At 51.6% G+C, this 27,670-nt stretch overlaps 1 protein-coding gene across 2 annotated transcripts in view; it reads left to right on the forward strand.

Moving 5' to 3' along the window:
• Positions 1 to 27,670, forward strand: part of Abcg1 (ATP binding cassette subfamily G member 1) — a 58,805-nt gene that overhangs the window by 19,108 nt on the left and 12,027 nt on the right. For both annotated transcript variants that reach the window (XM_028885051.2, XM_037200118.1), the window contains exons 3-6: positions 16,080 to 16,197; positions 18,793 to 18,925; positions 22,029 to 22,079; positions 26,483 to 26,628. In XM_028885051.2, coding sequence (XP_028740884.1) covers positions 16,080 to 16,197; positions 18,793 to 18,925; positions 22,029 to 22,079; positions 26,483 to 26,628 — 448 coding nt within the window. The remainder of the gene's footprint in view (positions 1 to 16,079; positions 16,198 to 18,792; positions 18,926 to 22,028; positions 22,080 to 26,482; positions 26,629 to 27,670) is intronic.

Below are 27,670 nucleotides of genomic sequence, written 5' to 3' on the forward strand. Positions count from 1 at the left end.
GGCCTCTGCCCTAGCGCTCTTTAGGTCTGGCAAGGAGTCTATGGGTCTTTGAAAACCTTACATTCTGGATTTCGTAGGTGTATGGTGAGTGTATTGAGCGTGGGTAGAGCACTGAGCATGGGTAGAACATTGAGCATGGGTAACGCATCTTGCCACCTAAGATGCTAATGGAACCCAGGCTGACTTACCAGCTCTCAGCACCCATTGATCAAGACATTCAGGTGCAATAGATCCCCTCCTACCCCCAGGGCAGCAGCAAGCTTGCCACAGGTGGAAGTGGGGTGGTGGTGTACCAGGACACGTTCCATAGGGAGGTCAGACCCAGAGGCCTGTGTGTTCCCTAGGGAATCAGTGCCACAGCACTGTGCTTGCTTCACAGATCAGCCTGTCAAGGACAGTGCAGAAGAGGAAGAAAAGTCCCGGGACTTGGGAGGCCAGGGCTGAGGTAGAAAGTTCTAGAGGCACATGCAGTTCTCACCCTATACTTTGACTTTTTGAGATTCCCTTAGGGGAAAGTGGCTTTTCAAACCTGGACCCCGAGAGAAGACACTGAAGCCCCTCACAGGTGTGTGTCCAACCTTTGGACATGGTCATTTGTAGAGTTCATGCTTGAGAATTCCACAACCAAGTTTGAATTTTCCCCCCCAAATGTTTACAATGTTCTGAGTAAGTTTACAGTTTTCTGCTGGGCTGTTTTCATAGCTATCTGGGGTTGCACGAGGCCATGACTGAGGTTAGACCCATCTAAATAGAACTTGACCCTGGCATGAAACAGTGAAGGTAAGCAGCATAAATAATAACAGACTAACAGTGTGACTTCCTCCAGAGAGGGCTCGTGGCCCCCAGGAGCACATCCGTTTTGCTCCACGGTCCCACACCCATAGCCCTTCAGAGTAGACACAGCAAAGCAGTGACCCGTGAAGCTGTTTGTTGTGAATTTCTTTTGCTGGTGTGGTATCTGTCTCCAGGGCTTGGAGTGCAGTTGACTTTGTGCTACTCCAGGGCGTCTGAGTTACAGAACATGCAGCAGTGGGAATTCCCATCCCCCTGGCGATGCAGACCCTGTCGGCAGGGAACTCCATCAGATCAGTGAGGAGTGCATGGCCACTTGGGAGCCACACTTGATCCTTTGAGAAACAGTCAGGGGGTGTCCCTGCTCGTCACTCCCCTGGAGTCAGGGGAGGATGGGGTCTTACTCACAGTGGTCCAGGCAGCCCCTCCATGTCAGCAACTCCTCCAGCCCTGGAAGACACTAGAGGATCAGAGAGAGAGAGAGATGCAGAAGCTATCCTCCAAGGGAGGGGAGGGCCCAGTGCTGACTCACTGAGAACCCAAGGACCTGCTCAGCCCTATTCCTTCCTGGTGACTTGGGCTGAGGATCGTTGTCCCCAGGGCATCTCGGTGACAGCAGACTTCTTTCAGTACTGAGTGTGGGACAGAACACCTGGTTCAGCAGTTCCTGCTGCTGTTACTTAAGAGAGTGTAGATTTTATTTCGGTCTCACTGAGACCAGAGGTGCGATCTAACTCCCCCTTGTGTGGACTTGAATGAGCAGTTGTAGTGCCCCTTGGTGGGGGGGGGGACGGGGGACGGGGGGGGCTCCATCTACTGGTTTGGGAAGCATGTTGCCGAAGCTCCATATGATCTCCATCCCTGCCTGCCAACTAGCACTGAGAACAGCCACAGAGGATGTTCTGTGAGTGGAGGAGACTCATCTGTCGCAGAATTCCAGGGCCCTGTCCGGTCAGAAGGAGCAAGAGGGGAGCCTAGAGGACCATTCCGACTGGGGAGTTCTTGGTTTTCATCTCTTAAACCCTCTTGATCTTTGGCTGGAAAACTCAGCCTCTGTTGCAAGTGTCAGAACCCTTTGCAGAGTGTCCGGTGGCCCCAGGGTGGGAATATGTCATGGCGGGCAGCCAGGGGCTGGCTAGTGTTGAGCAGATGCCATCCAGACCCCATGCCTCACCAGTCTCTCTCAGTGCCCAGCTCTACTAAGCCAGCTTCTCAGAACTTGACTGTAACACATCAGGACAGGGCAGTAGACATCCCCGCAGTCCTCTGTTCTAGACTCTTTGGATCAGATAAGAAACAGGCAGAGTTGGGGAATGGGTCTGAGTTCAGCACCTAGCACAAAAGAAAAACAAAAACCCAAACGAAATCACAGCCAGTGCCCTGCCAGCAAAATGCCGCAGCAGAAACCCCGGACGGGCGGGCGGGCGGGCGGGCTCTCCAGCAGCCCGATTTCCATATTGTCTAACTCTGCAGTTCTCACTCTTGGGAAATGAACTTCAGTTTTTCCTTATTTACATAATGGCGGATTCTAATGTGTAAGGATCATAATCCCTGGATTTTAGAGATTGTACTTGGACCATAGATATGGCCACACTGGTCCTAGTGTGGGGTAGGGTGCGGTGGGGTGCGGTGGGGAGGGGGTGGACGACAATGGAGGCTTCTTCTTACTCCTGCTGATGGAGAGCTGGGGCTGTTTACAAGCAACCCATGTCCCTACCAAGAAAAGTGTGGAAAACACCCGCAGGAGGCTCTGGGTGACCTTTGAATAAGGGAAGTACCTTCACATACAGAGCCAGCTCAGGGCCTGATAGGCCCCAGAAGGTGACTCAGAGGGGTGGGCGAGAAACAGGGTGGTCACCATGCCTGGCAAGGGCACTCCTCAGTCGCTGGCCCATCACTGTCCAAAGGGCCCTGAGAAGGCATCAGGTACCCAGAGGGCATGTGGCTGTTGGATGAACCCTGTGTCCCTTGGTGCAACCCCAGGCCTCCTAAAACATCTCCATGGCCATGCTCTGTAGCAGGGAGTGGGTGGGATGAACTAAGTGCCTGGGTCACAGAACCTCTGAAAGATGGCAGACCAAGCAACCAAAGGAAGGACAGTTTGCTTAGGGAGATGACCCCCCCCCCCCCCCCCGCCATGAACCTCCAATCAGTCCGTCAGGTGGCTGGAGGGGTGAGGGCGGCACTAGAAAGCTCCTGTCTTCTCAGCTGGGACCACTGGGGGAAGGGAGGGAGAGTCCTGACCCCGTCTGTATACTCCAGATGCTGCAAGAGGGACGCTTCTTGGGTCACCTGGACCTTCTGTATGTGAATGGCTCTTGGTACTTGCAATGAAGCACAGGCCAGGTGACCACCCTGGCCATCTGTGGGGACAGGAGGAGGACAGGGCAGCTAACAGCCCAGAAACAAGACTGAAGCTAGCATGCTATTCCTGAGAAGGAGGCATAGGGAAGCCCAGAGCCTGGATCTACATGTGGGGGTCCCACCAGAGCCAGAGGAGGGAGCAGCCCTGAGATGGGGGCAACCTGGCGCCTCAAGTGCATTTCCCTGTCTGTTCCTGAGACTTCTGCTTTCTGGAGACTGTCTTCACAGGGAAGTGTGGTGGGGGGGTGTGATGATGGAAGGGCCAGGATAAAGCCAACCAAAGGGCTGGTTCAACAATACACAACCCTCTCTGTCTGCCTCTTCTTGGGATGGCCTCGAAGTTGATCAAGATCTGTGTCCCAGCAGGAACATCCTGGAGCAGGCAGAGCAGGGCAGGGACTGTACTCTGCGCAGGTGTGGATGGCTGAAATGATGCTAACGTGGGGAGGTTCTTCCCATTCTAGATGCGGGGCCTCTCGATTTGTGAATCAGCCACGCAAACGCTTCAAAGAGCTGAACTGGATGGAGGACTCCTTCAGGGAGTGTCTGTGGGAAGCAGCTTCTTAGAGCCTTCCGTGGGTCTAGAATAACTCTGGGAGGAATTATTAGTGAGGCATTTCGGTTCTGAGAGCTCCTGGCGGAACAGCCAAGCTGCTCTAGTAATTCACTTGTTAATAAATATTTCATAAATCAATCTCGGTCCATGTGCACAAGCAATAACCAGAGCAGGTCTGCTCCAGGGCAAAGAGAGAGGAGAGGGTGATAGAAGAGAAAGGGAGAGAAAGGGGGAGGGAGGGGGAGGGAGGGGGAGGGAGGGGGAAGGGATTGATTACAGTTATAGCTTCAACTCCCTGAAGTCATGAAAACAACTACATGAGTTTCGCTTTCTTTGTAATTTTGACACAGAAAACGAGAAATGCCATCTTATGCTATAGTGGCGTGTGCGCGCGCATCGTGTTTATAATGTAAACATTTCTTTAAGTTAGTAAAGACCCTTGTTTAGCCATGCTTATTTTGTAGATTGCGGAGCGCTGTGAATCCACTGTCAGGAACATAGATGGGCATGTTTGTATCTTTCTCCGGCGTCGGAACTGATTGAGTTACAATAAATGACAAGTAACATGACCTTCGTGCCCTTTGAATTCGCCAGCTACTGCAGAATTTGACTTTTATGACCTTTGGCAATCTCTAGTCTCTTTATTCCAATGCTTTTAATCATATGTTTTTATTTTCATGTATGTGTCTGTGTGTTGGTACCCACAGAGGCCGGAGGAAGGTATCAGTCCCCTGGAGCTGGAGGTACAGGTAGTTATGGGTTTTCTAACTTAGGTGCTGGGAACCAAATTCCTGGTCTCTGCAGGAGCAGCAAATGCGCCTAACTACTGGGCCATTTCTTTAGCCCACCCCCTTTAGTCCAGTTTTAATTACTAATATTAATTCTTGAGGCGTACAGTAGACTTCACACAGCTATAGAGATGTTATCCTAAATGTGGAGGCAGATGGCTGGTTCAGATGCAAGGAGGGTCTCCATAGCGACCAGGTGAAGGCTTAACACACAGCAGGCTCCGAGCTGTTGAGGCATAGTGTGTCATATGCAAGACCGGGTGACGATGGGGCTTCCAGCATTAGCCTGAAATAGGCCATGTGTCACAGGCAGGAGAAATGGGGCTACAGCCCAGAGACAGAAAGATGGAGTCCTTTGCTGTGGTGACTCTTGTGGTTGAGGCCCATGATGAGTGACCTGGCAGTCAGGGCTCAACGCTGAAGGTCCCCTCAGCTACCGAAGCACCCCAGACTGAGGTGAGCACTGTCCACGTTGAACACCATGTGTTATCACTAGAGAGAACAGTTAGTTAGCAAACCACAGATACACTCAACGTGGAATATTCTAGAATTGTGTAAAGAAGCAGAGCCTAGTCTCTTGGAATGTATGTATGTATGTATGTATGTGTATATATATATATATGTTTTTTTTTTTTTTCTTTTACTGTCCTGGGTTTTCCCAGTAGGCTAGACTGACTGACTGCCTGGCAAGCCCCAGGAATCTGCCTGTCTTAAGATTTCCCCAGCACTGAGATTGTAAATACATTGTGAGAAACCACCCCAGGGACTGGTGATACGGCACCATTTATATAAATTCCAGAAATATGCACAAATGACTTAAACTCTTTAAGGATGAATAGAGTTAAACAGAAGAAAGAGAAGAAAAAAAAAAACAGGAGAATAAAGAATTCAGTAGAGGTTATGTGTGGGGCAGGGTTGGAGACTGCCGTGAGGAGCGATTGAGGCTCAGGAAGAGCTGAGGTATGCGCCTCAGACTGGAGATGGGCTGGTTGTTGCGTGAGTTTTCCTGAGGAGATGCGATCAAACACTGTTTGCCCTGTGTTCTGGTTTCCTTCCTGTGGCTGTGCTAAAAACACTCTGACAAAGAGCAACTTAGGAAAGTGTTTGTTTGGCTTACACTTCCAGGTAGTAGGTCATCACCAAGGGAAGTCAGGGCAGGAACGGAAGCAGAAACCATTGAGAAACACTGCTTGGATAGTTGATTGCAGATTCACACTCAGCCTGCTTTCTTTTATACAGCCCAGGACTACCCGACTACGGAATGGAACCACCCGCAGTGGGCAGGACCCTCCTACATCGGTGAACAAGACAGTCCCCACAGATAATACCCACAGACCAGTCTGATCTGAGCAGTCCCTCCATGGAGACTCCCTTCTCAGAGGGCTCTAGGTTATGTCAAGTTGACAGTTAAAGCTAACTAACCAGCTGCCTCAGATAGGGCACCGACAACAGAACGAACCAGTGATGACACACATTGGCTTGGTGAACTGAGTTTATTGGGGTTAGTGACGGGAGCATGTATAAGGAGTTATGTGGGCGTATAGACGATTCAGACAGTAGTGTCGTTCAACGTTCACCCCATTCCGTGTGACAAGTCACAGAGGGTGCCTCTCTGGAGGCTCCTGCACAATCCACCTAAGAGTCCCTTTTCCCCTAGCAGGAGTTCACTGCTTTTATAGGCTCAGGGAGAGGCCTCTTGAGCTTTGTAAGTTTCTCAGGACTTCTTTTTCTTGCCAGTTTTCCTGAGACCCTATCGTCTTCATCCCTTAGTATGAAGCACATCGGCTGTTCTCTCCTGGTCTCTCACAGAGGTGACTCTGTCTGGGTTCGGGCTTTCCTAGGGACTTGGTGTGGTGCTTAGAGAAACTCACTTCGGCCTTTCTCCACTCTGACGTCAGTGTATTGAAAGTGTCCTTGTAGCGTGCATCAAGAATTAAATAAGGCAATGTATTTGTTCACATTTGAGCCCCCCCCCCCCCCCCCCAAGGCAGCAGAGGCTCAAAGAGACTTTGAGTTTTAGGTATGTCTGAGACAGGAGAGGAGCTGATGATGGAGAAGCTGGTGGCTTCTAGTTAGGCATGTTGATGATACCTGAGATCATTGCCCTGCCAACTCGGGGTAAAACCTATTAAAGTCACGTTTTCTGGGGCTAAGAGCATAGCCTTGATACCAGTTGACCTGGGCGGAGGGAGGTGCATGCTCGTGTTTGCGTGTGTGCGTGTTCGTGTGTGTGTGTGCGCGCGCGTGCGTGTGTGTGTGTGTGTGTGTGTGTGTGTGTGTGTGTGTGTGTGTGAATACAGAGACCAGAGATGAACTTTTAGTGCCTTTCTCATATGCCATCCACTTCCTTTGTAAGGCGCAGCCTATCTTTCACTGTCCTAGGGCTTTCCCAGGACACCAGGCTGGCTGACTACCTGGCAAGCCCCAGGAATCTGTCTGCCTTGAACTTTTTCCCAGCACTGGGATTGTAAGTGCATACCACTGCACTTTTTGGTGTGGGTTCTAGTGCTTGAACTCAGGTCTTCATGCTTGCCTGCAAGCATCCTACTAACTGAGCTTGCTCCCCCGCCCCTGCCCATTGCGTCTCGCTATCCTGAGATGCCCGAGGAGGCTCACACTCCTGGGTCTGGCAGTCATGGTGTGCACACTAGCTCACTGGCTCATGAAAGTGTTCTAAAGATGGCTAGGGGCATCCCAGGGAGAACTGGCCAAGAACAACCTGAGGACATCCTTTCAGCCCAGCCACAGCTCTCCCTGCAGCTACGTGTTCACTGTTACAGTTCAGTGATTGGGTCACACTTACTGTTGGTGCAAACGTTCATCAGTGACACTTCCATGGTTCCACTAACAGGAATCACCTCTCAGCCACTGTCACCGAGCTTCAGACACTACTAGCTATTTTTATCTCCATTGCAATTAGGCCTTTTCCTGCTGTAGCTGAAGGCTATCCCAGGAATGAACATGAGTTGGATCGGGAATATCCATAGTAACTGAGTTATATTTTCAGCTGCAAGAGGAGGGAACGAGACACAAGGCGATAGTGGATCCCAAACCCAGGCCGTCCTGTGTGTCTTGACTTACCTAACCCCAAACACAGTTCCACAAACTTGCTCTTGTCCTTTTCTGGGGTGAGAGCTGAGATTAGGACCTGGCCCATCTATGTGACTTACTAGTTGGATTCCCTAGGGGGGGAGGTGAAATGGCCAAGACACTAAGGGGACAGATGAGTGTCGTGGACCATTAGCCTAGAGGAAAGGGGCTGCTGTGGGTGAAGGTGTGGGTGGTGACAGAAAGGGACTGTGGGGCCCAGCCATATGTCAAATGCTTTGTAACTCTCCCACTGTGTCTCGGTAGCACCAGGCGCAAAGTAGGTATCCTTGTCTCCAAACGACAAAGGAAAAAGCATGGACAGTAGAAACACATGGAGCTGTCCCAGGTCTTACGTTGTGTAAGCGAGGCTGAGGGCATGGCCAGTCACCTTATCAAATCCATGTGCTTCCTGGGGGGCTTAAAACTAATTCTAAGAATAGGCAAGATGGGATAAACTGGCCAACACATCTTTGGGAGACTGTGACCAGATGGAGAGCTGAGGGGATATTAAGGAGTGATGGATGAAAAGTAGGCCCAGAGCCACGGGCTGAAGCAGGTAGAGTTGGTTCTGTGGAAAGAGAGTGGGATTCCAGGAAGAGAGCTGAAGTGGAAGATGCTGAGTCCACCATGGAGCCTGAGCTCCTAACTGGGCCACACAGAGCTCCCCAGGTGAGCAGGCCTTCTGAGGGATGCTTCTCTCAGGGGGGCTGCTTAATCTTATAAGTTCTCCCTGTGTTCGCCTCACTCGGAGCAGCAAGGGGAGGGTGGTCCAGGGGGTGGGCCCAGGAAACCCCCACCTCCACCCTGATGGCAGGTTGTTGAAACCAGGTCAGGAAGCGGCCATTTCTGTACCTGTCCCTGAAATGCAGACATGACCCCCACACAGCTTACCTGGGTATCTTTTCTCTAGCTGTCCGTGGCTGCCGGGAGATGGAGAGTAGTGAGTGGTGGGCTGATGCTTTCTTCTGGGAAACCTCATGATGTAAACACTCAGGCCTGGTGGTTACCAGCCCAGACTGGCTTCTAGAAGCTGTCCTGTATTTGCCCTCCAGTGGAGCATGGCTCTGATGTCACTCAGCTCTGACATGTGTCGCAAGACAAACCTTTATTCACAGCAGAGGTGCGTGGAAGCACAAGAGTCTGATTGACTTGGTGACTGCCGGGTGGAGGTCAGCCTCATCCTGCCTGACCTTTCTCCCCAGGCCCTTCCTCTGAGTTCTGAAGTTTGGAACCTGGGTTCTAGTTTACTGCTTTCTTTGTATCGCTGGGTTTTGAACCTAGGGCTTCGCGCTTACTGGGCAGGCACTCTTGCACTGAGCCACATCCCTGACCACATTCCTTTCTTTTTACTAATTTCTGTTTTGAGTCAGAGTCTCATTAAGGTGTCCATGCAAGCTGGGCAGTGGTGGTGCACACCTTTAACCCCAGCATTCGAGAGGCAGAGCCAGGTGGATCTCTGTGAGTTCAAGGCCAGCCTGGTCTACAAAGCGAGATCCAGGACAGGCACCAAAACTGCAGAGAGAAACCCTGTTTCGAAAAACAACAAAAGATGCCCTTGCAAGGCCTTGAACTTATGGTCTTCCATCCTCAACATCTTGAGCCGTTGGGATTTTAGGCGTGTGCTGCCTGGCCTGGCTCGCCACTCAGATTTTAACTCTGTTTTAGTGTCACATCTGGGGAGGCTGTCAGAGGAAAGCGCCCCTCCTAATGTCATTGCAAGCCAAATGTATTGGGATAGGACAGGGAAGCCGGTGTCCGGTGTTGCCATGGAAGGGAGACTTGTGCCAGCAGCCACCACCACAGTTCTGCAGGGCACCTTCCATGTCCTGGCACACCACATCAGATGCAGTCAGAGCCTCAACATGCAGAGGGCAAGGCGTATGCATGTTCACAGGCTACTGTGAGGGCATACGTGGGTCCTGGTCTGAATCAAGGGAGGCTTTCCCAGCAGGCCTTGCAGTGGGGAAAGGGTCGTTTGGCAGAACATGCTGAGCTAGGGACAAACCAAAGGCCCAGACTAGGTGAACCAGCACATCCTTTAGTTACCTTGTTGAGCTGGAAGTTGAAAAACCGGGCTCAGCTAAGCTAGGTCCAGAATGAGGTACTACTATAAGTATGTGTAGCATGAATCCTAATTGGTCTCAATAATAAAACCCCAGAGCCAGATATCAGGTAAATGCTGAAAGATCAGTAAAGGAGCCAGCCACTAGAGAGACTTCTTACCTCTACCGAGTCCTCAGCCTGAAAGGGGCCACGCTCCTGTCTCCACCCTGCCTTATCACTTCCTCTCTCTACTCTGCCATATCACTTCCTGTTTCCTCCTCCCAAGTGCTGGGAGTAAAGGTGTGTGCCACCACTGCCTGGCCTCTAGTAGTTAGCTCCACACTCTGATCTTCAGGCAAGATTTATTTGTTAAAGCACAAACAAATTATCACCGCAACTACGTGACCTCACCAGTAATTATGTGACCTCACCAGTAACTATGTGACTTCCTGTTCGTCCATGAACTTTCTACACAAAGAGCCCTTGAATCCCATTGGAGAGTGATGATGTCATTGGCGCACACCCACACCTGGCAGGTGCTATTGTGGACCTCGGCCATCCAGTGTGGAGCCTCACAGGGAAAGAGGTGTTTGGAGGGCCTCTCTGCCTGGTTCCTAGGACCCCAAATGGAAGCTGCCTAGTGGGTTGGCCAGCTATGGGCAATGGAGATAGAGGAAAGTTTGAAGTGAGGGTGTAGGGAGACTCGTGGCCATTTTCTCCGTGTTTACTAATATGTTTATGCTCTTTTACTTCTTGATGTTACCCTGTGCATAGTGTAACTAGAAATGCTGGGTCCAGACTAGAAGGTGGATGGGGAGGGGCTTCTGCATACACCTAGGGCCCAAGGACTCCACAGCAGCAGATGGCGAGGGGCGGGAAACGGGAACCATTGGTCAGGCCAGCCAGTTGGAGGGCTCAGGTGACCACTGTTAAGCCTGTAAAGTAGAGCTGGGGACAGAAGGACACAGGGCTCCCTGCTCTGCAGTTACCCCACTGCTTTCTGGAGCACGGCGCTGGCTGGCTTCAGCCCCTGGTGGATTTCCATAGGCCGACAGAGGACCTACTCCTCTTCCAAAGAGAGGACAGCCCATGGACCAGTGTGTTGTTTGCACATCTGGGCGCAGATCCCAGTGCTTTCCTCCGGCACTGGTTCCCTGTGACTTTGACAACTAGGACCCTGTACACCTTGAGGTCCACATTTCTGTTACCAAGACAATGTTCCAGATCCCATGTCCACCACTACCATTGCTCCAAAGACCCTTTGTCCTTCAGAAAGCACAGACTGCCAAGAACGTCAATTTGATTGGCTGGGTTAGGTTTGTCTCATGCTCCGGCTGATCGGCAGTTCAGAAGGTCCTTGGGCACTGGGGGAGAAGCCCCCAAAAGAGGGTAAGAAAGGAATGCCACCAGGTATTGCAAGATTATGTACCTCGGGGCTGGAAAGACAGCTCAGCAGTTAGGAGCACTGGCTGACCTTCCAGAGGACTTGAGTTCTATTCCGAGCACCCATATGGTGATTCACAACCACCCGTTCCAAGGGATCTGAATCCCTCCCTCTTCTGGCTTCCATGGGCACCAGGCATACACGTGGTGTACAGACATACATGCAGGCAAAACACTCACATAAAATGATGAAATAGTAATAATAAGAAGAACAGAAGAATGTGTACCTTTGTCTTTTGGGTATTGTATTTACTCTTGAGGAGGGAGTGTGAAGTGCCAGGAAAGGCAGACAGTCTGTTGTGGAGACAGATCCCTCCAGGTAGGAACTGAGAGAGTGGGGAGATGAGCAGGGGAAGCCGGAAGTGAGGTTAGGCTCGTTCTAGGGACCGCTGGCTTACGCAGAGGCAGTTTGGGCCTTAGGTGTGGAGGCCAGGACAGCTAGATAGCCTTCAGGTTAAGGTTGATGCGGCATTTAGAGACTATCTTGAGTCCTCACTGGTGCTGTGGCATCATTTGGACCATAAGGACTGTGTTTCAGATTGTTCGAGCCAGGCTTAGAAGCTTGGAGACAGACTATCTTCGCTTTCAGAAGCATACAAAATTCTGTATAATGGAAAGCTGCTTCGTGTGGGCGGATGTGAGTGACTGCCAGCTTCCTCCATGCTGGGCCAGGGATGGCCAGGCTGTGGTCTGAGGACCTCGCCTGTCTGTACTCAGCCTGTGTGCTTTAGGGGTGTGTGTGTGTGTGTGTGTGTGTGTGTGTGTGTGTGTGTGTGGTGTGTCTGTGATGGATGAGTGCGAACACAGCGGAGGGGGAGAGGTTGCATCCATGGTGTTTATAACAAGCTGCAGGCACGTGAGTGCACACGGCGTGTTCATGTATAGATGGAGAATGTCCCTGTGCACATGCCGGCAGCGTGTACACAGAGTGTGTGTACGTGTGTGTGCATGGACACAGGGCAGACTCGCCATGAGCTCTTCCCGGTGGGTGTGACGGGAAGAGGGCCCCAGTAGGCTGGAAAGCTGTTAGCACTGAGGTTTGCTGCTCCCTGCCTGAGGCTCAGTTATATAGATAGGAAGAAATCCTCCCAGGGCCTAGCGGATGGCCTTTATTTGTCTCATTTGCATTGCTTTTCTTTATTCACGGCTCGGCCACACTTCTGCCTAGGTTGGGTGTGGTCCTGCTTTCCCTACCACATTCAGGTTCTCCAGTCCCTGACTGAGGCTCAGGGGTCCACACACTGGGAACTTGTCTCTTAGCACATTCCGACTCTCGGGCTCCACAGGGAGTCTGGCTGCCGGCTTTTGTCTGTCAGGCATCTGCTTCCTAACCTGTTTCTCTGCTGTCCCGGGAAGAGGGGGTGGAGCCAAGTGCCCTGGGCTGTGAGGTAGCTGGACCTGGAGTCAGTGTTGGACACTCTTCTGAGGCCCCTGGAAGGTCTGGGCTTCTGAAGCCTCTCTCTTCCCCCAAAGCAGCCAGGTGCTGCCCCTTAGTTGCTTCCTTGGGGGTGCTGAGGTCATAGAAGTAGACTGCATTCCACCTGGGGACAGCTTGCTCCCCAGAAGTCCACAATGGTGCCCCACCTGCAGAGACGCTAATAGCATGCTGTCCAGACACACATCTCCCTTCCCTTCCTTGGGGGTGGGTTTTCCAGCTGCCACTCATGGGGTGACCTCTGTGCTGGGCCCTGGGAGTGCCAATTGGCAGAGACTGCCTGCTGCTGGGAGTGTCCATCCATCACCGTGGTGGTGGTAGGCTCTCACAGCTACAAGCCAACCTTGGGGCAGATGCTGGGGACAGGATTTCTTCCAGACTGACAGGCCCCTGTGCAGAGAAGCCCTTGTGACTCCCAGGCTTCCCAGGAATGGTTTTAGTTCCTTGAAAATGATCACAGCTCTAAGCAGCTGGTTGGAACTGTCTAATCTTGTGAGTGCTTCTTGGTTGGAGCTGGTGCCCTGCATGTACCCCGGACACAGTCAGGATCCTTAATCCACATAGACATGATGTAATGTCATCCACACGATGTCTATGTGGAACGATGTCTATGTGGATTACGCCCTTTACTTGAAGTGAAGAGAGGCCATTGACATTCAGTGCCATAGCGTGGCCTTGGACCACAGGCACCAGTAAGGGCATAACACACGTGGCATGTTTTATGAGTGCATTGAGCAGCTGCACTCGGTGAGCACTGAGTCTGCTCACAGGTGGCGGGGAGTCAGGAGAGGAAAAGGTTGCTGAGACCTGCAGGTTGCTCTGCCCAGGCTGGCACAGAGGCAGGTGGCCCCAGGTCTGCGAACTAACTCAGGCTGCCTGAAGCTGTGGTACCCTGTCTCCTTGGCTGGGCTGCTGGGTAGAGTTGGCCAGCGCCAGCCCTCTCTGGATCCTTCTGCGTGTGCAAAATGCACAGAAGAATAGAATGCTGCGGGCAAACTGAATAGTGCGGGCAAAGCTGGCACCAGGTCCAACCCAGGTGAGCCAAGCTGCCTTCTGGTACACCTAGCAGGCCACAGGCCACAGAAAGACGAGAAAGATAGTCCCGATCCTGAGTTACACCACCCGCCTCCCCTTCGTTGGTGGGCGGAGAAGGTGCCGTTTGTGAAGCGCTGTGTTAGCGCAGGGGATGGACACAGCGATTGCATTCCACTTGAGCACAGCTTCTGCTTTCCGGCACAGCATTAGCTCATCCTGGAGGTGCTGTCCTGTGAGAGGTGTAGCCTAGCCGGGGAGAGTCTCACGTGGCCAGCAGAGGCTCATGGGATTATTAGGGAGTGGTTTTTCCTGACGAGAGAGGAAAGGCTTGGGCTAGGGAAGTGGCTCAGTGGTCCAAGGACTTCCTCTGAAGGACAGGGTTTGGAACCTCAGAAGTCACGTAAATACTGGGTGGACATGGCTGGCTCCCTTGTAATTTCAGTCTAGGGAGGCCGGGAGCGGGGATCCCCAGTGCAAGCTAGGTAGAGCAAGACTAGCCATGTCCACGATGTCTGGGTTTGATTGACAGATCCTGCCTCAGTAAGGTGAAAGAGGAAAATGATTCCCAGAATCCACCCCTGTCCTCCACATACGTGCATGCCTCTATGCACATGCAAACACGCATATACACATGCACACGAAAATGGATAAGGGGGAAAAAGAGGAAGGACTGATTTGTTCATAGGCAAAGGAATGTGGTCTTGATTCCTAGGAGAAGAAACTATCTGCTTCTGCCCTGGATGTGCAAAAACAGCTGCCTGCCATGTTAGGAGAAGTGTGAGGTGGCTTCTAGACCTGGTCATACATGCCCATCTGTTGATCAGGGGGCTGGAAGCCCAGCTGTGTCCAGCCATCTATGTGTTTTTCTCATGTGAGCCATCCAGAGGGAACTTGCACCATTTTTGGCTTTCCCTCAGCTGGTGGCCATCTCAGTGACCCGTCTCCAGCTTTGAGCAGCTTCCACCTCATGGGGGCTCAGCAGGGGCTGAGTGTTCGTCTTGGGGTGGAGGCAGCCTGAAGCTGCTCGTTTGCTCGACAGTAACCCCAACTCCAGCCTAGATAGATAAGTATAGTAATGAGCAGGCGCCTGGGCATTTACCGCTCCCTTGGTGATGTCACTTGGGGCCCCTGGAGGTCCACATCTGTCCCCAGGTGGCAGAACTCCGTCTGATGAGCCTGCAGGTCAGGGAGCTTGGCTTTGTGTAGGAAGAGTGTCTGCCTGACTCTTCCGTACTTCTGTCTGCCTGTCTGCTCGTCTGTCTGTCCACTGAAGACAGACACAGTTCCTGCTCTCCCACGCCGTTATATAGGGAAACTGGGTTCCTCCACAGCTCAGAGCTTCCCTTGGTGCCCCTCCCTTTCGTTCCTGGGCCCCTTTTCCCACTGGGATGATTCTCAGCCCTCTGGGGCGATAGCTGACAGCAAACCTCCTCTGCTTAATGATTCAGTCTCAGAGCCTCAGGCTTCCTGGCTCTAGCTTCCGCTTTTCCCTGCCTCGCTTAAACAAGGCTCCAGGGACTCCTTGTCCAAATTAAGGTGGCACCTGGTGACAGGTTGGGAATGTCCAAGTGTCCCATCCATGAGAGACAGTAAGACTGTGGGTAGAATGTTCCTTTGGGGTGGAGCTTTCTCAGATCTGTGAATTTGGGTGCTCACTGGAGACTTGGGAAGACCAGGCAAGTTCTCCACATGTCCCTGGCTCATGAGGTCTCTTTAGACATTATGCACAGGAGCTAAAATGTAATGTCTGCCTGTCACGCTAGGGTGGGCTCTTATCTGACACCATGCCAAGGGACATGTCTGAGTTGGCATCTTTATCTCCGAACCAATGGCTTCCATTTATCATTTATAGCACATTTCCACCGTCTACTTGAAAACGGCAGTGTTCAGACTTTGTTTCGGATGTGTACCCCCCACCCCTGCCCCCCTTTTCTAAAGATCCTGGCAGAAGACACTTGGCAGACATTCCCTAGACATTTGATGTGACTCTGTGACAATAAGCCCTTTCAATCATTCATAGAGGAATTAACAATGCATTGATTATATTATTTAATCATAAAGCAAGTGCTTGTGAATTGTGTACAAATTACTTGTGTTTGTGTAAGCCTAGAAGGGTAAGTAAAAAGCTCGCAAATGAAATGCTGAGATAATTGCCTGTTGGTACAGGCACCTGTGCACCACATCAGGCTGAGAAAATGGCCATTGGTCCGGTGCTGAATAGGCTCTGTCCACCTGTCCTCCTTTTGAGATGGGAATGGTGGATCTTCCTAAACTTAAATGCCATTTGGACAAGTGCTCTGCAAACCCTAAGCAATATGCATGTGCCGTGATCATGAATATACGGTGTGAGGTCATTCTTGGAAGCAGACAGTAGTATAAAACAGACACAAGGTCTGCTTTTGGCCTAGACCACCACCTATAAGTCTTTCATACTGCACTGTGGGAGACTGCCTTTGGCTTCAAGCGGTTCAGGACTGAGGCCTAACAAAGCATGCGACAACTAGAAAAATGAATCCAATCTGCATTTTTGCAGGATACAAGACCCTTTTGAAAGGGATCTCTGGGAAATTCAACAGTGGAGAGCTGGTGGCCATCATGGGTCCCTCTGGAGCTGGGAAGTCCACGCTCATGAACATTCTGGCAGGATACAGGTGAGCAGATGCCAGCAGGGAAAGCTGTGTGAGGGGTGGAGCCACTTCAGGGCCGTCGTCACAAGGAGCATTCTGTCATGCACAGCATTTGCTACCAGAAGCTCTGCTCACACGGGCTCCTGGGAAACATGCACACGTGCCTCTGTGTGTGTGTGGTGCATGTTGTGTCCAGAGCTTGAGAGTCCAGGAGGGAAACAGGACAGATGAGCCAGTGCTGAAAGCCTGCACCTGCTGATGGTTGCACAGGCCATGAAGAAGAGAGCACAGGCGGGGGACAAGGCAGCTTCCTAATTAGCTCCTCCCTCAGTTTACCCTCTGGACAGGAACATGTACCAAGGTCAAGATCTGGAAGAGCAATAATTGGAAGACAGAGAGCCAGTCGGGAGGCATGCTGGACAGTTAGACAAGGCGTGACAGAGGAGAGTGAGGAGCTGCCATGTCCAAGGCCTGTGGTCTCTATGGTTGTTCAGGATGTTAGGGATCACCCTTGCTAAGGTCACACCAAGGTCATTCATCTGTGAATGATTCTAAAATGGAAGCTTTTGAAGTGCTTAAGAATGGCCTTCTGAAATCTTGTTCTTCCGTTCTCACAGAGCAAGGAGTGGCAGCAACAATAATCCATAGTTAACCATGGACCAAAAGAATTCAAATTCCACTCTAAACAATTCATACTTTACTTGCACACATCTTTTTAAAACAAATCTGATGAAATCTGATGCCACTTTTGTCCCATCTAGGACATGGATCAGTGTAGCCACACTCTATACCTGTTAACTGTCTAGGCTATGCGATTGGCTGGAGAGATATGGGATTTTGTTCAAGGGACCCTTGTTTTTCTTAATCATGTCCCCAAAGCACAAAGATGAAAATGTTGACAACTTTATTATGACACATTATAATTGTTTTATTAGTTGTTATTATTAATGTCTTGCCATGCTTCATTTATAAATTATGCTTTAACACATGTGGCATAGAAAAAGTCATGGTCCATATAGCGTACAAAACTCTGCTTGGCTTCAGTATCTACCTAGAATGTGTCGCTTACTTTCCTGTTTCTGTGGCCAAATCCCTGTTGCAGAAGCAACTTGAGGGAGCAAGGGTCTGTTTGGCTCACAGTCTCGGAGGGCACAGTCATGGGGAAAAGCATGGCAGCTGAAGCAGCTTGGTTTGTGGAAGCTGGAGGGCTTCCCCAAGGGAGGCCTTCTCACTTCCTGGCACTGCCCCAGAAGCAGATAGAGTGGAGCCAGAGGCAGATCCAGGCTTCAGCCTTTAAAGGCCTGTCCTCAGTGACCCACCTCTACCACCCAGGCCCCACAGCCTCCCATTTCAATACCACAAGCTGGTGACCAAGAGGTCAAGCACACCCTGTGAGGGACATTTCAGATGCAAGCCAGAATGTAATATAGTTGCTGAGAATAATGATGAACACCTGTAATACTAATGATTTCAATTACTGGGGTGAGGTGGGGAGATAAAACTCACCGTTCCTTAGAGCTCTGAATTGCTTCTTAATATCAGAGATTATGATTTTTCAAAGCCATCACTGTGACAAGTTCTCCAATACACTCACATCTAAAGATCACAGCCACATTCTCAACTCCCAGGGTCAAGACAGGGAGGGCACCAAGTGGGAGACTTGGGGGCGAGGCTGGCTATTTTTCAGAACACCACAGCAGTTCCTAGAAGACCAGGGTGCTTGTGCATTCCAGAGATGCAGAGGCAGCCCTGCCAGGCTGGGTACCCAGAGGAAGCCAGGGGAGCTGATCATTGCCTGGGAGGAAAGTAGGGCCCACTACAAGGCCGTCAGCCTTGACAGTGGGCCACGGGAAGCTGGAACCCAGAATGATTCTATTAGTCCCCACGGGTTCTATAATGCTACTCTTCTCCCTGGCCACAGGGAGGCAGAGCTGCAAAGAGGTGTCCTTGGGAGGAAAGGAAGACAGGGGGTCCCTGGAAGCCAGCTCTGCTGGTGCTTAGAAGTACCTGAGAGGCAGCAGACCAAGCGTGCACACGCATGCGGAGCTGACAGAGTGGCAGCTGGGCCAGTGGCCCTCCATCCCTGTCAGGACACAAGAGGCTCCCAACCTCCCCACCTGCAGTCAGAAGGTTCTCCCCTTGCATCAGGACCAGTCTTGGGGCTGAACTGCCATGGCTGGGACATTTCTCTGAGCCACCTGGGCCTGAGGCACCTGCTGGGTGCACCTGTGATCCTGGAGTAGCTGATGTAGGATCCTGGGCTGCAGATGGGGTAGTCAGTGGTATACATCCTTGCCCTGTGGCTGTATCAAGGGACATCCTCAGGCATGTTTGTGCAGTAGACAAAGAAAAGAAACCATTTCCACCTGGTGTGATACACATACCATTTGGGAGACGCCTGGTGTGTGGCTTGTCTCCCTGCTGGCCACTTGCTCCCGGCAGAGTGCTAGTGTGGTGCTCTGGGTCTCTGGTCCCTCTGCCCCATCCTGTCACCATGGTGATTGGTCCTGCTGGGAAGAGCCCAGGAGGTAGGGAGGCCCCCTCTCGGGTTGGCTTCTCCGAGCCACCCGAAGGTGGGATACCGAAGGAGCTGACAGCCACCTCTCCTTGCCTTTCCAGGGAGACGGGCATGAAGGGGGCAGTCCTCATCAACGGCATGCCCCGGGACTTGCGCTGCTTCCGGAAGGTCTCTTGCTACATCATGCAGGATGACATGCTGCTGCCGCACCTCACCGTTCAGGAGGCCATGATGGTGAGCCACCCCTGCCCTCGGCACAACTCAGACTTGCTGCACCCAGCCACGTGCAGTTCACTCCCTCTCAGAGCTGCCTCCCCAGGCTGGCAGCTTACACAGCCGTGTGGAACATAATCCCAGGGACTAGGAGTTTTAATGGCTCTCCTTTGGCAAAGTCACAACCAAATTTCTGAGATTATTAATCACTAAGTTGAATGACTGTTTTCATGGAAACCGCCTTCCTATTTCCCCAACTTCCCTTCTGCTTAATTAGGCTTTCTGTTGTTGGAATAAAACACCATGACCAAAAACATGGTGGGGGGCAGTTTATGTCAACTTATAATTGTAGTCCATCATCTAGGGTGGGGCAGGAACTGGGAAACAGGAGCTAACGCAGAGGCCATGGAGGAGTGCTGCTTACAGTCTTACTCCTCATGGCTTGCTCAGCCTGCTTTCTTATAGAACCCAGGACCACCAGCCCAGGGTAGAACTTGCCCACAAGCCAACCTGGCAGGACTGTTCTCTCAGCTGAGGCTCCCTCTTTCCCGATGACTCTAGCCTATGTCAAGCTCACATAGCCTCCATCACCATCCTTGAAGAGTTCTGTCTTTGGCGGATTGCTAGTTCTCTGAGAGCTTTATCAGACTCACCCATATACCAGGTGAAAGGCAGAGTCAGCCATTGCTGGGTACCCACAGGATCTAGGCTATGCCGTCTGTAAGGAGCAGGGGTGATAGGAGCCTCTGGGAGTTAAGCCGTGAGTCGGGGCTGCAGGCTTTCCAGCACCATGCGGGAACTCGGAAGCAGCTCCAGGGTCTCCGAGCTTCACCACCGAGAACTCTACCTCGATCTGTGATGCAGCGTTAGCGCCTTGGCCATGGCTCCCTCGTCTATGAGACTCTTCCCGTCTGTTGGCGGAATAGTGAATGAGTAGCACAGGAAGGCAGGGTCGAACCTTGACCCCGAGGCTCATCCATGTTGTCCTTCTGGGTCTGCATGGTTCTTTCCACTCCTACTATATTTGCTCACCGTATCTTCACAGGAGACTCCAGTGCGTACGTCCAGGGGGAGTTTAAAAATACCTTTCCCTCTGGGGCCATGCAAGTGTCCAGATGACGCCAGTATCCTAGGTTTCCAGAACAGCCAGGCTGTGTTCTTTGCATGGTGTCCCCACCAATGCAAGCACTCTGGGCTTCTGGGATCATTTTTTTTTTTTTTTTTTTTTTTTAATAAAGGCCTACCCCACAGTCAGTGACAACCCACGTGATCTCATTGTGGGTAGAAGAAGCCTCTAAACTGTCTCTCATTAAAGGGTAATTTACAAACCAACGCTCAGCTCTGGTTGGTAGCCTCTGCTTGTGATGTCACATTGTGCCCAGCTGACACCGTTTCTCTGCTTTCTCGGTGACACTGCATGGAGTCCTGGTAGAATTGGCCTCCCCTGGTCCTGAAGAGGACATTGTCAGAGACTCTGCACTTCACTTAGCAGATGAGATGTTCATATTGGTGGCCTTACATGGAGAGGTCTTGCCCTCACGTTCATGACTTGGAATGGGCAAAGCCCAGACAGTGGCCACCACACAGCACTTTGTGTGATTTCAAAGGAGTCTTAGCTCAATAAAGGAAAGTGGGTTACGATTTCAGATCTGGGATCTGCTCCTCGACCTGCTTTGTGGGGAAACAGAAAGAGAGGGCCCGGCAGTAACGGTTACTTTAGCTCCTCTGCCCTGGTCCGGTAAGGGAACACCATCACCCAGCCCATGAATAGTCACTTTAGGGAGATCTGCCTGCCTGCCTGGCCTCCAGCGGGGCCTTGTCGGGCTAAGAGGATGCAGAAGGGTGTACACCCAGACCAGGGTGGGCAGCCTACTGAAAAGGTTTCCCTCACCTCAAATCTTGGCCTTCATGTGCTTGCCTGGTCCTGTGAGTCCCGAGTGGCCCTCCATGTGTTGGGTGGCCTGGTTGTAGTTCTTGGTGAGTCCCTGGTGGACCTTGTGGTTGCTGGTGTGAGAACCATCGCTGGGCTCTCCAGCTCCACCGATTTCTCTTCTGTGGTGATTGTGACTCCTCTAGGTCTTGCTGTGAAATACATCCATTTTCAGAATCACATACAGTTAGATCCTCAGCCGGGGGCTTTCACAGCACCTTTGAGGATGTTTCTCTTTAAACTTTCTACCCCTCAAGATCCTGTCTTCCATGGGCCCCACTTCCTGGCCACTGGCTACTGACCTACAGCAATTGTACATTTTTATGTGCGTGTGTGTGTGTGTGTGTGTGTGTGTGTGTGTGTGTGTGCGCGCGCGCTTCATGTCCATCCCGACAGGTCCTGGTGACACTCAGTGTCACATGACAGGCAGCTGGCCTTGTAGAGGTGATGTAGGCCTACCCTTGACCCACTCTGAGGCCTGAGACCTCCTCAGTCCCTTCTCTTGCCTCTCAGTCTCTGATCTGACCGCTTCGGCAACTTCACCAATTAATGAGGAAGATTTTAAGCTTATTTTTGTGCTGGTCAAGAAACTGAGGCCCAGATGTGCCCAAGAACACAGAGTCTGATATAACTGAAACAGGGCTGAACCTGGGCTAGGTGATTCTGTCTTGGGGTTTCACCAGGCAAGGCTGGGGACCCCATTCTACACTGGTAAACAATATCTGAGTAAAAAAAACCAGGAAGTTCATCCCACTGCCCCATACCTGCTATCTGCAGATCCTCCCAAAGTGGCAAGTTCAAGTCAGCAATGGTTTATCACTTGATTTGTGGAGGTCCTGAATGCTCTACTGGTCCCCTCCCAAACTGTCTTCAAACCCTGCTGCTTAGGGTTTCCTTGTCTCTGTGCTGGAACAGAGACATCTCATAGGGACACCTAAGATAACAAGAAGCCTAGCAGACCCACAGAGCTCTCTCGGGATCCCACCTCTATCAGGCCATGGGAGTGGGAAGCTCATCTCTCTTGGGTCTTGTGACTCCATCAAGCAGCTTAAAAAGTTAATGGGATCCTGGACCGTGGTGTGGCTTTGCACCATGGTGTAGCTTTGAACTGTGGTTTGACCCCTGGACCTGGCTTGGATCCCATGAGACGCCTCCTTCCAGAAGCCACCTCACGGTTGTCCTTATTGCCTACAGGTGTCTGCACATCTGAAGCTGCAGGAGAAGGATGAAGGCAGACGGGAGATGGTGAGTGTGATGCTCCAAGTCACGTGTGGCCCAGAGTGTGATGGGGGCACATGTGGAGACTGGCGGGGAGGATCTACCTAGTCCTCTCTTCTAGATTTTTCTCTGTTGATGTTCTTTGCCTCTCCTTGGGTGTGTATGTGGGGGCATCAGAAAGTGTGTGGCAGGGTGCAATGGCTGGATTCCAGGAGAGATGGTTCTGGACCTAGATTGACGTCTAGATCCAGCAGTATGCAGCCTTAGCCCCGCCCCTCTATGGCCAAAAGATGCCAGCCTCAGGGCCTGGCCAAGGGCTCCACCCCCTTGGGTGTTTAATACATTTTAGATTAAAATAAATTTTTGTGAAATGCTGACAATGGAGATGGTTTAGTCATTGGTTTAAAAATAACCCCCTCCACCCACATACCTTTGCAAGGAGAAATTGAACTCTTATGTGTTATTAAGCAGCTTTTCCAAAAGAAGATAAAAACATTCTCAGCCTATCTGAGACTCTTCTCCTCCCTTTTATCAGTTTTCCTGGCTCCCTGAACCCTTGAGGAATGGGGAAGGATACAAGCAGGACCCACCAGGAGCCCCAGGAGGTCATGCAGATCAATCCTTGTTCATAGACTACCCTAGAGAGGCTCAGCCATCCTCCTCCTTTCTGGCGCTAGTACTCCTGGGATACTCTGTAGACGAATGTAGCAGAAGCCCCTCCCCCTTACATGATGTTGTCTCTGCCTCCTGGCACGTTCCAAGGCCAGGAAATGGGGGTAGTGCAGTTGCCAGGGACACCCATAGCGCGATGTGAGGTGCATCATTTAGTTGGATATCATTAAATACTTACCTAAGGAAGTGTTTTTTTTTTTATAATTCTGTTCACATGCTTCCTCCTTTTACTGCCCAGAATGTAGATTAAGGCTGGCAGTGGAAAAGCAGCTCCGGACAGCCTGAGGGTTCCTCTTCCCCTTTCTCACAAGACCCTCACAGTCTTGGGATTCTCTATCATGGTAGTAGGGTGCAGAGAGGAAGAACTTATTTCTGAAGCGAAAACAGCCCACTGGAACTACCGAAAATGTTTCCTGTGGAATTCTCTTATTCTGAGATTGAGGGGAAGAAACTGACCATTTGTACCCGACACAGAGACGATGTGGAAAGTTCAGGGACGACATGTGGGCAGCAGAATGGGGCTTGTGACCTTGTCCTGAGGTTGAGCTCCAGAGCCTTTGTAGTCTCCAGTCTTTTCCGAATAATGTGACTTAGAAGGACACCACCACCCATCCCCCACACCTCCACTGTCCCAGAAAGGGAACACAAGAAGAGACAGCTGAGGGGCTGACACCCCCCTACACACACACACACACACACACACACACACACACACACACACACACACACGGATGGGCTAACATTCTAACCCCAGTACTTCAGAATTAACAGGCTGTTTGCAGAGATGACTAAGATAACTTTAGGTCATTAAGATGGCTCTGATCCAATCTCACTGTGTCCTTACAAGAAGAGGAGGTCAGCACACAAGCATGCTCCGGGAGAAAACACCATCTGCAAGCCGGGGAGGGAGGAGTCAGGAGGGGCGGGGAAGAACCAGCGCCACCATGCCTTGAGCTTGACCGACCAGCTATCAGACTCTAAGGTGACATTTCCAGTGTCTATGCCCGCAGTTCGGGATACTCTGTCATGGCAGCTTGAGCCAACTCAAGTCAAGCAACTATTGGGATGACGAAAGAAAGCTCTAGAAAGGAAAGAGAGGAAACCAAGCGTCAGAACACGGTGTGCCAAGCTGAGCCTGAGATGACTTGCACCAACGGACAGGGTCCTTCATCCTTTATCCGAGCCTGCTTGCATCCCAACTTCCACTGGTGAGAAGGAAGGTCACCGGCTGGAACAGTGGTGGGATTGGCAGAAGCCAGAAGTGAATCCAGGTGGATGGAGCTCTTTCCTTTGGAGCATCCTTGTGGCTCCTGGCAACTGATCAGAAGACTGTGGTAGTTCCTGGACCACCTCCCATCCTTGGTCACTCCCATCCACCAGCCACTCAGGCTCAAGTCTTTAAGCCTCTAAAGTCAATGTGAATGCAGGACGGAGAGATGGAGGCAAGGCTATTTCTCCACAGCTGTGGCTCTGTGGCCAGCCTTGCCCCATGTAGACGTCATAGGACTCAGGCCTCTGAGCGGATGACCACAGTGAGGCAGGCACTTGGCCTCCAGGGCTGTCTTTCCCTGGAATGCTGTTTGGTAGTGCCAGAGTCCAGCGGCTGGTCCCTCTTCAGGGTGCTGGTCAGGCCTCAGGAGTCTGTTCTGCTGCTGCATCCTTTGGAGAAGCCTGGAGCCTTCTGGGAAAAGTCATAGCGAGGCCTCGGACTGACAGGACTCTTACATGTGCACAGCTTCCATCATCCTGGAGCCAGTAACAGACGTCTCGAGGACAGATTTGCAGCGGGAGGCTACCCTGACTCATTTCCCGGCAGTACCTTGATGAATGCTGTGTATAGCACATGGAAGAACAATGGAATGGAATGTTCTAGTACATCATGGAGTATGTTGTTCACAAACTCCCTTGTTTCCCAGAAAAGGCACCTTGGCTCTGAGGAGCCCTCTGGTACAGCTGCTTCCTTGAGAGGAAGGTTGCCATGGGCCAGTCTCGGGCTGCTGAGACCATCCCTAGACAGTGAGGTCCCAGGAGGACTTGAATTACAAGTGACCATGGGGATGTTTTGCTTTGTGTTTTGTTTGTTTGCTTATTTAGGGAAACATATTAAAAAATGACCCTGTTTTTTTTTTTTTTTCTTTCTAACTATTTTTAAACCAAAACCAACCTGGATAGTATTACTTCTGAGAAAAGGCTGGAGAGAATGGGCCAGGCCTGATGGCTGTAGAAATAGGGTCAGGTGGCCAGAAGGACAGCCATCAGCTGGTGGCCTCTGTTTCCACGTCCCTTCCATGACAGTGAAGAAAAGGGGGTGCACTTAGTGTATGGAATGTCCCCACAGAGGAAATGACCCCAGCCACGCTGCTGTCTCAGTCTGCAAGAGCCTGGAAGCCTTGTGTTGGAAGACCAGCAGACATTGTGACAAGAAGCAAAAATGCCAACAAGAAAGTCCCATCCACTGTGGTGCTGCCTCTCAGGCCCTTCCCGGACAGCCACCAGGAAGCTGTTCCCAGGGCTGACATTCATCTCTCGGAGGCATGGCATTCCAGAAGGAGATGGCGGTGCCGCGTTGAAGGCATCCGCAAGAAGAGGCAAAGCAGGACTTGATCCCGGGTCCCTGACCCCACACTGCACCCGCTCCCAGCCCCACCAGCACTGGGTTCCAGGTGGTTCTGCCACCCGAGTTTCAGTCTGTCCTGGCCACGCATAAATAATTCAGAAGTCCAGAGTGGAAAGTTTTCTTCTTTCTGAGTTCTCCTCCTCTTGGATGACCTCATCTCCCCAGAGAAGCCACTGGCCAAGGTCCTCCTGGTATCGCCACCAGGGACTGGGTGCTTCAGAGCTGTCCCGCCTCTGGGCAAACTCTGGAGGGAATCACTGAACCCCCTGGAGAGAAGCCTGGCAGGGATGTGGCAAATGGATGAGCCTCTACTTCCCAAGAGCCTGCTGACCTGCTTGTTCCCTGAGACAACACTAGGTCACCGTCCCGGGACAAGCAGAGGACGCTGCACACAGCTAACGGCCTGTCTCTATTCCCAGCCTTCCTGCCAGGGCCCTGAGCACAGGGTGGCCACTGTGTCACTTACAACACAGATCCGTTTGCTGCCTTGAGCCACTCACCTGTTCACAGTCTCAAGTGGCCTCCTGACAGGGCTGGCTCGGGGGGGGGGGGGTGTGTTAGGGAGCTTGGAGAGAATTTTGCTCACGTGCTCCATGTGAGACGAGAAACATGAGTGATAACTGTTGGGAATACTTAATGTGTGCTAAGTGTTCCAACAGGGCACTTTGCAGCCGTTAACTGCATTTGATGGTCAGTGACCTGATCATCCATCCACTTATGTGTTTATGAATCTATCCATTGATCAGATATTTATAGGACATTTTTTTTTTTTTTTTTTTTTTTTTTTTTTTTTTTTTTTTTTGCGCGCCAGACGTTAGGCTCAGCTTAGAAGTAAAGGATGACATCGAGTCACCAGCTGGAGGCTGGGTAAAGACTCCCGCCCTTGACTTGAACTCCCAATGCTACTTCTTGACTCTCGACAGTTCCGCCTGTCTCTCCAGACAGGACCACAGGTTTAGAGACAGCACCTGCCACTCACTTGGGATGGCCTGGGACGGTCCAGCAGTGTAGACATCTGTGTCTGGACTAGCGAGGCTGTGCCCAGCAGGGCAGGGCATCCCACAGAGCTCAGGATGTGTTCCTTATAGCCATGAGGTTGGGAGGGTATTTCCTAATAGAGATATGGTTTTGTTGCCCACAGGTCAAGGAGATCCTGACGGCATTGGGCTTGCTGCCCTGTGCCAATACACGGACGGGGAGCCTCTCGGGGGGCCAGCGGAAGCGGCTGGCCATCGCCCTGGAGCTGGTCAACAACCCCCCTGTCATGTTCTTCGATGAGCCCACCAGGTACGCCTGTGTGTCTGGTGTCTGCACTGGTGACCAGGGAAGGGCAGGGAAGAGTCCCTTCTAGAGTCTGCTCTGGGGTTCTTAGCGGCAGCCCTGCCATCTTGGTATGGCCTTGCAGGAGCTACAAGAGACTGCCCTGTCTGTGGGATGTCAGGACAAAGCCACTGGCTCAGAGGCTTGTGTGTGCTTGGGTCGTGGGGTACTGAATGTGGAGAGATGGTTGGAGTTTGGAAACAGTCCCGTAGTGTCCATCTCTCCCTTGTTCCCAAGTTACCGGTGGTGTAGTGCCCTGAAGGCTGGTGTGGTGGGGTGTTCTGAGGAAGGGGCCTGCTGTGTTGTGTTTTTTTTTTTTTTTTTTTTTTTTTTTTTTTTTTTTTTTTTTTTTAAGATTTATTTATTTATTATGTATACAGTGTTCTGCCTGCATGTATGCCTGCAGGCCAGAAGAGGGCACCAGATCTCATTACAGATGGTTGTGAGCCACCATGTGGTTGCTGGGAATTGAACTCAGGACCTTTGGAAGAACAAGCAGTGCTCTTAACCTCTGAGCCATCTCTCCAGCCCCGCTGTGTTGTGTTTTAAGTACCCGCTTCCATTTTGAGTGGCTCACCGCCTTTGTGTGGCCATGGGATTCCTGACTTCCGTCCTGGACACAGCTGCTTACATCTGGGGAGATGCTGGTCTCCAGTCCTGGCTCCAGAGCACACTGGCCACTCGTTAGTCAGCCCAGCTTTCTCCCAAGCATGTTGTATTCGGGCATTCCCAACAGAGCAGGCCGGCCACACAGGGTTTGTCCTGACTGACTTTATCCAGATTTGGTCATCTCCTTCCCACTGTGCGCTCATCTTGTGGATGCCCACTGAACTTGAGGGCCTTCTCCAGCATCCCAGGGAGGGTCCACCTCCACCTCAGCCCCGCTGAGTACCTGGCCCACAGTGGGTGGTAATTAGAAGGGCCCAAAAGACAGCTGCAAGAACCCTTCATATTGCCTCTCACAGGCTCCCTGCCCTGGGGGACAGCGAGTGCTCAGGGGTCCCCACCG

The sequence above is a fragment of the Peromyscus leucopus genome, chromosome 16_21, assembly GCF_004664715.2.
Source record: "Peromyscus leucopus breed LL Stock chromosome 16_21, UCI_PerLeu_2.1, whole genome shotgun sequence".
Classification (NCBI taxonomy): domain Eukaryota; kingdom Metazoa; phylum Chordata; class Mammalia; order Rodentia; family Cricetidae; genus Peromyscus; species Peromyscus leucopus.